Source organism: Leucoraja erinacea, chromosome 21, assembly GCF_028641065.1.
Source record: "Leucoraja erinacea ecotype New England chromosome 21, Leri_hhj_1, whole genome shotgun sequence".
In the NCBI taxonomy this organism is placed as follows: Eukaryota; Metazoa; Chordata; class Chondrichthyes; order Rajiformes; family Rajidae; genus Leucoraja; species Leucoraja erinaceus.
The window spans coordinates 7,796,965-7,809,185 of NC_073397.1; the positions used below are offsets into that span (position 1 = coordinate 7,796,965).

Below are 12,221 nucleotides of genomic sequence, written 5' to 3' on the forward strand. Positions count from 1 at the left end.
AGGAGAAGGCCATTCGAGCCAGCACTCCCATTTAATAAATGATCATAGCTGATCATCCAAAATCAGTACCCCCTTCCTGCTTTATCCCCTGATTCCGTTTGTCTCAGGGGAGCTGCAATAACTGCTTTACCCTGTCTCGGGTCACAGGAGGCCCATTTCACCATTTAACTGCTGTAACCACTGACAAAGGCAGGCAGAGGAGAGGCAAGATATTTGGTGTGAACTTTAATTGGCCGACTACCCATGGCCAAATTAGCTATTAGCTGTCAGTAATAACCCACTATGGCTATCCACCCCATATATCTTTATTGCATAGAAGGAAGCCATTCAGCCCATCGTGTAACTGCTGGCTCTCAGAACTATCTGATTCTATTCTCCAACTCCTCCCTCCACAGACTATCTCCGGCTCCAGTCCATTGGGCACCATATTCTTCACAATCCCCCATCCCACTTTTCCAAAGTTTCCCAATAAAGTTGATGGAACCCTCTTCACCTCCCCACTTTGTTACAGGTGCCAGGGGGTATGGGGAGAAGGCAGGAGGACGGGGTTAAGAGGGAAAGATAGCTCAGCCATGATTGAATGGCGGAGTAGACTTAGATGGGCTGAATGGCCTATTTCTCCCCGTATCACATATGAACCTCTGACTGGCATTATCCAACCCTGGTTAGGCTCACTATTGCAAAGACGTTGACTTTAGCACCATTCCAGTGTGTGCCAGTCCACACCAACCTTGGCCGCCAGGTGCACACATGGTGTGTTTGACTTCCTCAGGTCAAAGTCGATGAGGACAGCATCAGACACTCCAGGGAATAGCTCATCTTCAGTGAGCTGCAAGCCCACAAAGAACTGCTGGCTCACCAGCAAATTGCCATAGACCACCAGGACAGGAGAGCTCAGCTTTGTCCATCGCTGGCGATCTCGGATCATCCAGATGACACAGGACCAGATCAGCAGGGCAAAAGTCAGCCAGCTATTGTAAGTGATGCTCCAGATCTGTGGGTGAGGACAATGATCAATATGTAGCAAAGCCTTCTCTCTATCGAACACCCTCTAACAATGCACCACAAGATCTGTATTAGCACAGCAAACAAAGTTATTCCAGGAATCCATATCCTATTATGAAGTTTAGAGAGCTGGGGTTGTTCACATCGGAAACATATGTTTGATAATAGCTAATTGATTAAGAAACTACGCAGCAAAATTGATCCAACAGTCAGGGCATTCATTGTGAAAGAGTGTTGGTGGACATTAAGAAAGGATATGCAATAAAAGCATATTTTATTGCATATTGCAAAAGAGCATTTTATAACCAAGAATTAAAAGCTGCAAATTAAATTCAGCAATCGGCATTGAAATTAATGGTTTAAAATTGATCGATTCCTGAATACGATGAGGCTGTAAAGATCGTGGAACATGGCGGTGTCAAGTTAAGAGAGGCGAGATGGAGTAATGAGGTATGAGAATGTGGCAAGGGTTGGGACCGATGATTGCAAGAATGTGGGATGATAGATGGGATGGCTGGTGGCAGATGGAGTTTGGCAGGAAGGGGGATGGGCAGATTAGCGGCACGGTGGCGCGGCGGTAGAGTTGCTGCCTTACAGCTCTTACAGCGCTGGATTCGATCCCGACTACGGGTGCTGTCTGTGTGGAGTTTGTACGTTCTCCCCGTGACCTGCGTGGGTTTTCTCCGAGATCTTCGGTTTCCTCCCACACTCCAAAGACGTACAGGTTTGTAGGTTAATTGGCTTGGTAAATGTAGAAACTGTCCCTAGTGTGTCTAGGATAGTGTTAATGTGCAGGGATCGCTGGTCTGTGTGGACCCAATGGGCATGCTGTACCTGCATGCTTATTTTCATAGACTGATGAACAAGGACCCCCAGATCCCGTTGTATTTCCCCTTTTCCCAACCTGACACCATTTAGATAGTAATCTGCCTTCCTGTTTTTGCTACCAAAGTGGATAACCTCACATTTATCCACCTTAAACTTCATCTGCCATGCATCTGCCCACTCACCCAACCTGGGTGAGTGGGCAGATTTTCATAGCATCCTCCTCACAGTTCACACTGCCACCCAGCTTTGTGTCATCTGCAAATTTGCTAATGTTACTTTGAATCCCTTCGACTAAATCATTGATGCCTATTGTAAATAGCTGCGGTCCCAGCACCGAGCCTTGCAGCACACACTAATCACTACCTGCCATTCTGAAAGGGACCCGTTAATCCCTACCTCTTGTTTCCTGTCTGCCAACCAATTTTCTATCCATGTCAGCACTCTACCCCCAATACCATGTGCCCTAATTTTGCCCATTAATCTCCTATGTGGGACCTTAACAAATGCTTTCTGAAAGTCCAGGTACACTACATCCACTGGCTCTCCCTTGTCCATTTTCCTAGTTACATCCTCAAAATATTCAAGAAGATTAGTCAAGCATGATTTCCCCGTCGTAAATCCATGCTGACTCGGACTGATCCCGTTACTGCTATCCAAATGTGCCGTTATTTCATCTTTTATAATTGACTCCAGCATCTTCCCCACCACCGATGTCAGGCTAACTGGTCTATAATTCCCTGTGTTCTCTCTCCCGCCTTTCTTAAAAAGTGGGATAACATTAGCTACTCTCCAATCCACAGGAACTGATCCTCAGTCTATAGAACATTTTAGCTGGAATGAAATGGTTCACCAGGGGACTGTGTTACTACCTACTCACCATCAGTCCACCGCTTTAATAAATATGCTCTTATTTGTGCCACAACTTTATAATGATGTACATGAACTCTATGTGTGGGTCAGTTGCTGTTCTCTAAAGCGGCGACTAATGGGGATTTTCCCTGTGAAGTGGCGTGTGGGTGGCTCACTGGAGATGAACCGTGCAGCATTCGGCAGTAAGGGGTAAAGGGAGACACGGCCTTCACTGTACCATCATGAAGATGAGTGCACAGGTGTAACTCTGCTGCATCACCATGCGAGCAGCGATCGACAGGCTGCCGCCGGCTGCTTTCTCAGTCTCATCCTCTGCACGTTCACTCACTCGGAACACATCTGCTGAAGAAAAGGAGAGTGGGGTCAACATCGGCCTGAAGCCGGTTACAGAGAGATCCTTGCGAGGCCCAGTGAAGAACAGATCAATCCTGCAAAGCGATTGTTCAAAGTGACAAAAGATTGAACAATGCCCAGAGATCAACCAAGCATGAATTGCACGGGGAAAGATCTTGTAGTGGCCTCCTAGTTCACCTAGGGCATCAGATCAGGGGAAACGAATAAAGGCCGTAATTTAAGCTAGCCTATGCAAATTTCAAGCAGACTGTTATAGAATCATAGTCATACAGCACGGAATCATGTACTCTGGCCCAACTTGTCCATGCTGACCAAGGCTCATAACTATCTACACACGTCCCACATGCATGCGTTTGACCCACATTCCGCTAAATCTTTTATATCCATGTATCTGTCCAGATGCATTTTAAATGTTGTTATAGTACCTGCCTCCATGACCTCCTCTGGCAGCTCATTCCATATACCCATCACCCTCTGTGTAAAAAGATGCCCCTCAGGTTCCTATTAAATCTTTCTCCTCTCACCTTAAACCAATGTCCTTTGCATCTCAATTTCCTGCCTCTGGGTAAGAGATACTGTGCATTCACCCTATCCATTCCCCTCCTGACCTTGACCACCTCTGACAAGATCACCCCTCATCCTCCTGCACTCCATAGAATAAAATCCGAGCCTGTCCAACCTCTCCCCGTAGTCCAGCTCCCCAAGTCCTGCCAACATCCTTGTAAATCGCCCCTGCATTCTTTATAGCTTAACAACATCTTTCTTATAACAAGGTGACCAAAACTGAACAATTTACTTCAAATGCAGCTTCACCAACATCCTGCACAACTGTAACATAACATTCCAACCTCTATACTCATTGCCACGACTGATGAAGGCCAAGTCACTGAAGGCCTTCCTGACTAGCCATCCGCCTCTGATGCCACAACCTTGGAATGAGAAATATTTGCAATAAATCTACCAGGCGATTAAGAGAGACGAAACTACAAGTTCAAAATATTTTTAGATCCCATGAAGGGATAATCAATGTACCAGAGGCGGTCACGGTGGCGCAGCGGTAAAGTTGCTGCCTTGCAGCGAATGCAGTGTCGGAGAACCGGGTTCGATCCTGACCATGGGCGCCGTCTGTACAGAGTTTGTGTACGTTCTCCCCGTGACCCGAGTGGGTTTTCTCCGAGATCTTCGCTTTCCTCCCACACTCCAAGGACTTACGGGTTTGTAGGTTAATTGGCTTGGGTTAAAGGTAAAAATTGTCGCTAGTGGGTGTTAATGTGCGGGGATCGCTGGTCGGCGCAGACCTAGTGGACCGAAGGGCCTGTATCCGCGCTGTATCTTTAAAACAAAACAAAACACCAGAAAAAAAGATGGGCTTTGACTGGATCACGGGAATTGACTGGATGGGAGAATTGATTACTTCTTATTCATTCACAAGTTGCAGACATTTCCCATTAATGCCACTTATTACTCATCCTAATTTCCCCTTGAATTTAAGACTCTTGATTATTTACAGGACACGTAAAAGCCCTGTCCCACGGTACGAGTTCATTCCAAGAGCTCTCCCGAGTTTGTCCTGATTCGAACTCGTAGATTTACGGTAATGGCCACTCGTCGGTACTCGGGGCTCTCGTGGACATTTTTCATCATGTTGAAAAATCTTCACGAGTCTTCCCGTGCTTACCAGCCGTTTGCGAGTCTTCCCGAGTACCTGCCGTTAGCGCTGAGAGACGTCCCCGAGCTCCGACGTACCCGCTACGTTCATTCTCCGTGCTTACCACGAGTTTGATTTTTTTTTAAACTCGGGAGAGCTCTTGGAATGAACTCGTACCGTGGGACAGGGCTATAAGAGTGGACCACATTTCTTTCTGGAGCCACAAAGCAGCTGTGGGTTATCAGTCACATCAGCAACAAACTGCATCTCTGGAATAGGGAAGCAATGAATCCCCAGTAACAGCAAAGACACCAATCAATGATTGCAAGGATCCTGCCACTTGTCATGAGCCATTGTACCGCCTCAGCCCATGTGGTGACATGGCAGTGAGATCAAAGATCATTGCCCTCACTGCAACTGATTGATGAATGCAGTAACTTAATACAATGCAGTTTCTTCCTGAAGCTGCAAAGGTTTTGTTTTAGGTTTTATGTTGGGTATCTTTAAGAAGTTGGCAAACAAAATAAGAATAATTTGGGAAAAAATAATGATTCAATCAGATCAACCAATTTTCATTTAGTTTAGTTTAAAGTTATAGCATGGAAACAGGTTCTTCGGCCCTTCTAGTCCGCCCCACACAATAACACTATCCTACACACACAAGGGCCAATTTTATACTTATACCAATTAACTGACAAACCTGGATGTCTTTGAAGTGTGGGAGGAAACTGAAGATCTCAGAGAAAACCCAGGCAGGTCACGGGGAGAACGTACAAACTCCGTACAGACAAGCACCTGTAGTCGGGATCGAACCCGGGTCCCGAGGTCTGTAAGGCAGCAACTTTACCACTGCGCCACCGTGCCACCTCTCAGATTCCTTTACCACCCGAGGCAATTAGTGCTGTGCCGTGAAACATATCCACACAACAGCGCATGCAGCCCACCACCTGTGAGCAGGAGCTGCCCAGATGGAACCCGAATGGACAGTCGATATACCCAGTGACCATGTAGTATATTCAGTGCAAGCATGGTGATACCCTTATGCAGAGCAGTGATCATTGCCTACAGCATTCCTTGCCATTCAATCACATTTGATTCTGGATTAAGAACCTTACCAGAGTCGGAGGAACACGGAGAATACTCTGGGGAGCTGTACCTCTGCACCGGCACACAGTTATTGTTCGCTTGCTGTCTGTAGAAGGGAACAGCCAACTGCACCGTGTGGCCGCTTCCTGAATAAACCATTGGCTGCTGCAATCAAAGAGAATATTAAAGTCAAGCCACAATGCACTAAAACTCAAACCCTGCATGTTGTACTCTAATTCCCTCCAGATGGTCAAAATAAATCTGGATGGCACAGTGACGCAGCTCGTAGTGTTGCTGCCTTACGATGCCAGACATCTGGGTGCTTTGGGTGCTGTCTGTGTGGAGTTTGCATGTTTTCCCTGTGTTCCTCTGGGCATTCCAGTTTCCTCCCACGTCTCAACAATGTGTGAATTTGCAGATTAATTGGTCTCTGAACATTGCCCCTAGTGTGTAGGGAATGGATGTAAAAGAGGGATAACATAGAACTAGTGTGAATGGATGAATGAGTCAATGTAGACTCGGTGGGCCAAGGGTCCGTTTCCATGTTGTGTCTTTCAATCAAACAATATGGAGATCAAAACAGCACATGGCAAAGACCAGCTCGTGGACACTCCACCTTGGCATCATTTAAATAGACCCTCATCCCTTTAAAGTTAGGACAACTAAAGTTTTTGGATCTTGGGCTAATCCACGCTGTTTGAGTCCATGCTCCAGTCCAACTACGCAGTAACACCTTTGACCAGAAGCGGCCATAGAATGACATTGAGGGAAGGTGCCCCAGCTGGAGAGTGGGGAGTGAAGAGGCCCCTGAGATGAGGGAGCTGGATGAAGGGGTCCTTGCAGCAGGAGGAGGGAACCAAGAGCCAGGTGAGGGAGCTTCTCTGGGTGGGAGAGAGCAGGGCAAACGTGTCCCCAAGATGAGGGAGGGTCATAAGGTCATGTGATAGGAGTAGAATTAGGCCATTCGGCCCATCAAGACTACTCCACCATTTAATCATGATCTATCTCTTCCTCCTAACCCCAATCTCCTGCCTTCTCCCCATAACCTCTGACAATGTACTAATCAAGAATCTAGCTATCACTGCCTTAAAAATATCCACTGACTTGGCCTCCATAGCCTTCTGTGGCAATGAATTCCACAGATTCACCACCCTCTGACTAAAGAACTTCTACCTCATCTCCTTCCTAAAGGAGTGTTCGTTAATTCTGAGGCTATGGCCTCTAGTCCTAGACTCTCCCATTGGTGGAAACATCCTCTCCACATCCAATTTATCCAAACCTTTTGCTATTCTGTACGTTTCAATGAGGACCCCCTCATTCTTCTAAACTCCAGTGAGTACAGGCCCAGTGCCAACAAACGCTCATCATAGGTTCCAGGGTGACGATGTGCCCAGGAGGAGCGGGGTGAATGTACCCTCGAGGGGAGAGGGCAGGTGAAGGAAACCCCTGTGTAGAGGGAGTTTAACAAAGTAGACTCTCCACCCTCCCCTTTCCCCCAGGGAAGGCACTGGCCAACAACTGCTCGTTTGCTTTTTCGTAGTAAGACAGAGATGAATTGAAGCTTCCGATCTTTTGTTGAGGCCGATCATTCTCAATGAACTGACCAGGACAGATTTATTTAGACAGACGATTTTGTTCTGACCTTTTTTCTCTCATTTTCAACCATCTGCAAGGTAGCTGCAGCATGGGCATTGTCCGCTACGTCTTCTATGGAGCTGATTTCCACCTTTGGAAGTTCGGCCTTTTAATAACAATTACAAAACCATTACATTACAACATGACAACATGTTATAACCGCACTGTATTAAAAGTGAACATTCACCGACTGTAATCAGCCAGTTGTGATATTTATTTAAATAGAATCAACAATTGTATTTTATTTTACTCTATTTGGAGTCATAATGTAGGTATGTTACAAAACCTACCTGAATCGTCATTGGGAATCTGCCCAAAGCCATGTCCGCGATTTTGGCGCTGTTTGGAGGGGGCGGGTTTAAAACGCGATTTTTACTAGGCTGTACTAATCGCAGATGTTCAGCCTAGTAAATCATTAACGAAAAATCGCTGCAAGACCCGGTCGCAAAAGGTATTATTAGTTTTATAGGCCTCGATCATATAGTTATAATAGTTTTAAAATTACTGTCTCATTCCGCAACCTCTCGCAGCCCCAGGGTTTTATAAAGCAAACAATTAAAGGTATGTACCTTATTTTTACATTAAATGGGGCGTGTACATAACCCTGTTTATAAAGTTTTCTATAGCGAGTAGCTCATTTTGGGCTTTTTATATCCCGCAGTATTTTTCTCGGCATTTGAGGGCACTAATCCAGCGCGATGTCAACGTTCTAAACCAGCGCGTTCACATGAACCCACTAGAAAGCCGATTTAAATGGGCATTTATTTACAGCAATTGAACACTAAATTCCTTCCATTTGGCCTATAAATTAATGTAAATTAGATATAAAAATCATGTTATATTGTGAATTATTTGTGAATAATCTTTGGACAGGCTATTTAAAAATGTTAATCTTTCCTTAAGAAATGGGCTTTTGACTATCCAAGATCATAGCTTTTTTGTAATGTCCATTGAAAATCAATAGGGAACAAGATGCTAATTTCCGAGTATGAAAATGGCCATAACTTTTTTAATACTTGAGATATGAAAGTGAATTTGGTGTCAAATTAAATTTATTGTTATGCTTTATCTGATGGGATAAATTGCAGACTTGATTTTTAAAATCTCAAAATTTTGTAACATTGCTACATAAGGGCGGCACGGTGGCATAGTGGTAGAGTTACTGCCTTACAGCACCAGAGACCCGGGTTCGATCCTGACTACAGGTGCTTGACTGTACGGAGTTTGTACGTTCTACCTGTGACCTGCGTGGGTTTTCTCCAGGATCTTCGGCTTCCTCCCACACTCCAAAGACGCAGAGGTTTATAGATTAATTGCCTTGGTATAAGTATAAATTGTCCCTAGAGTGTGTAGGATAGTGTTACTGTGCGGGGATCCCTGGTGGGTGCAGACTCGGTGGGCCAAAGGGCCTGTTACCGCGCTGTGTCTCTAAAGTAAACTAAAAGTAAATTTGAAGTTGAAAATTTTGAGGAAAGTTCCTGCATGAGCGGAAAATCCACTAACTTCGTTCTCGAGTCAGATGGATTTGCACTGTGCCCAGGAGACGAGAAAATGCCATGTTTAACTTTGATCATTGTTGAGTTCATTGGTCTCAGTTCAACTGAGTGGCCTGGTCCTGGACTACAAATTTAACCAGCATCCTGGACAGAGAGTGGGCATGGTCACAATGATCTTATAGCCTTCATTAGTCAAACTAACACTATGCAGCTGCAGGAAACATGCAACAATTATCCACATTTGTTCTCCCATTGCCAGTTGAGTTGAAACAATCATAATATTGGAAAGGGAGTTAAAAAAAGGATTTAGGTGGATGTTACCAGGAGTGGATCGTTTGAGTTATAAAATGGGGCCGGAATACTTGATCTTATATCCCCCTGGAATATTAGAGCCAGAGGAAGTGACCTTATAAAAGGTTTGTAATTGTTAGTTATTTTATGTCTCAATGAGGTTTATAAAATAATGAAGAGCATAAGTAAGGGGAATAGTCAGTCAGTCTTTTCATCAGGATAAATGGCATAGGTTTAAGTTGCGAGAGGAGAGACTTAAAAGGGACAATTTTTTTTCTAAAGAATGTGTTGAGTATATGAAACAAGCTGCCATATGAAGTGATAGAGGCAGGTACAGTTATAACATTTAAAATGGGGACGGTTTGGAGGGATATGGGTCAGGTGCAAGCAAGTGCGACTAGCTAGGTTGGGCAACGTGGTCAGTGTGAATGAGTCGGGCCAGTTTGCTCGCTGTAGAGCTCTATGACTCTACAACAAGATTGTCTGGCCACCAAACCCCCAAGGCAGTGGTGCACTTGAGTAATGTCACACCCCAAAATATCAGGAACATCCAACCTTTTCTGCAAAATGGAAGCAGGAAATTTAGAATAGCTATCGTAAGCAGTTTTGGTGCAAAGTTTTAGCATAATTCAGCAGTTGTTATTGACTATAACAATTACAAAAACAATTCAGCCCCAGCGCCAGCAAGCTCAGTAACCCGCACCCCACCAGGTGGATTGTAAATGGTTTCACACACCTCAGGAAGTCGTTTGATCGTGATGGGGACGGTTTGATGCCACGGTGCATTTCCGGGGGTTGCGGGTCGCAATAGTGGCGGAGCCGGCAGCTGGAGGCGCTACAGCAGACAGGTGAGAGTGTGAATTGAGCATAACCTGCAGCAGCTGCATCAAGCGGCCAAGGTAGGAGCTAATGGCAACTGGCTGGGTGAGGCCAACCCCTAATTAAGGTAATAAGGGGATAGGAGTAGAATTAGGCCATTCGGCCCATCAGTTTACTCTGCCATGCAATCATGGCTGATCTATCTCTCCCTCCGAATCCCATTCTCCTGCTTTCTCCTCGATCTCATCCATTGCCCCCAGGACACCAGGCCTTAAAGTGAGAATATAAGAAGCTGCATACGTCCTCAGGACAAGATTGGACTTTCCAGAGATTTGGAAGTTGCAGGAAGGTGCAAGAATGTGGTGATTCTCCGCGTACTGTGTCGCACGAGGATTTAATGTGCATGGCATGACTTGAGTGGGCAGCAAGCTGAACAAGCATTCCAGTGTATCTCCGTACACGTGACAATAATTAAGCCAAGCCAAAAACAAGTGTGTGCTAGCTGGAGGGACTGAAGCCCTGTTACACTAACGGCTTTGCCAAAATCCTCAAACTGCTACAGTTACCTCTGACTCGTCGCTGAGGAGCAGTTGTCGAGTTAAAGTAGCGACGGTGAAGTACAGAATCAGGAGCACGATGGGGTTTAGAACCACAGGCCAGTGAAGACCCTGGTGGGTCATTAGTGCCCATGGTTCCGACATGTTGGTGTGAATCACCGCTGTCAAACCAAATAACCTGCATCAAGAGAGAGAACAAGTAAACCATCAAACAGTAGATTAACATAAGAGCAAAGACCATCAGTTAATTGGATAATGGTTGACCCGGACAATTCTGATGCTTGCTTTCAGTTAATTCAATGTCCAGAGCATTCCAGGTTTTCAGACATTCCAGATTTGCATTGACATCTGGGTGACCTACTGATTCCAGCTTCCACCCCCAGATCCAACCATCCCTTCTCTGGCCAAGCTGCTAAATTTGTATATATACCACATCCATCCCCAAACCCTCCCCCCTCTTCACCCAATGTGACATTTTCTCTGGATGCACACGATAGAATAAATAAATTCTCCGTCTTCTAAAGGACTTCCGTTAGTTCATTCCCAGCAGATCAATCTGGGAGGTTGAAGAGCCCCCAGCTGCCATGCCAGTCCTCAGAGGATGAACTCTTTGACACCAACAATCAGATTCCCTGCTCTTCATGGCCCTCCCTCCTGAACTCATCTCTTGTTGACCAAAAATGAACATTGCATTCCAAGTGCAATCTGACTCAGAACTATCCCTTTATATCCATCTTCCAATTTATGATCAATAAACATTGAGTTCGCACAGTGCTTACTACCAAATTACATTTTAATCTTCATTGTATCGCCAGTAATTTAGCAGAATGCTTTATTTTCTTTGTGTAGGAAAGAACTGCAGATGCTGGTTTAAATCAAAAGTAGACACAAAATGCTGGAGCAACTCAGTGGGAGAGGTAACATCGCTATATTGGCTTTAGCCCACATTGACTATCAAGCACCCACCTTCATTAATTCCAATCCATTCTTCCCACATTTCCATCATCTGCCCCCAGATTCTGCTACTAACTTATCTGCACCTCAGGGGCAATTAAAAAATGGCTAATTGACCCATCAACCCGCATGTCTTATGCACTGGAGGTAATCTGAAGGAACCCCCATGGTCACTGAGAGAATGTGCTAAGTCCACACGTCAAGATTGATCCTAGTTTTCTGTTTCCACCCAGCTCTGCCAAGTGCCAAGGCTGCCAAAGATTTAAACATTTCTGACATTTAGAAACTATTGAAAATGAAACTATTACAAAGAAATGTAAATGCTTATAACATAAAAATGACGCATAATGAGAACCACTTAAAAAAAATTAAACAAGGCTCAAGTAATTAACAAAAAATGTAAATTATCTTGACTCCTTCAAAGTAAACGGACTTGTGGGACATGCCAGGCACAACCTGGGGGATCCATGGTGACTGGGAAATCAGCTGCAGAACATATCCACTCGGTTTGGGCTTTTGTTGGGGATCTGTAAACTCTTGCCATCATTGAGAATTGCCAACTATTTATTCCCTGCTTAGCTTCTGATAAACCCAGCAAAATCAGAGTGATTATAGATCATAGAACATTACAGCGCAGGAACAGGTCACTCCGCCCAAAATGTCTGCACTGAACATGAT

The 12,221-nt window shown here is 45.0% G+C and overlaps 1 protein-coding gene across 1 annotated transcript in view; it reads right to left on the minus strand.

Annotated features, from left to right (window-relative positions):
- LOC129707582 (piezo-type mechanosensitive ion channel component 2-like) overlaps nt 1-12,221 on the minus strand; it is a 146,346-nt gene that overhangs the window by 109,504 nt on the left and 24,621 nt on the right. Inside the window, exons 8-12 of the mRNA XM_055652730.1 lie at nt 10,599-10,767; nt 7,434-7,532; nt 5,821-5,956; nt 2,921-3,249; nt 731-994 (exon numbers count right to left, since the gene is read on the minus strand). Of these exons, the coding sequence (XP_055508705.1) occupies nt 731-994; nt 2,921-3,249; nt 5,821-5,956; nt 7,434-7,532; nt 10,599-10,767 (997 nt within the window). The remainder of the gene's footprint in view (nt 1-730; nt 995-2,920; nt 3,250-5,820; nt 5,957-7,433; nt 7,533-10,598; nt 10,768-12,221) is intronic.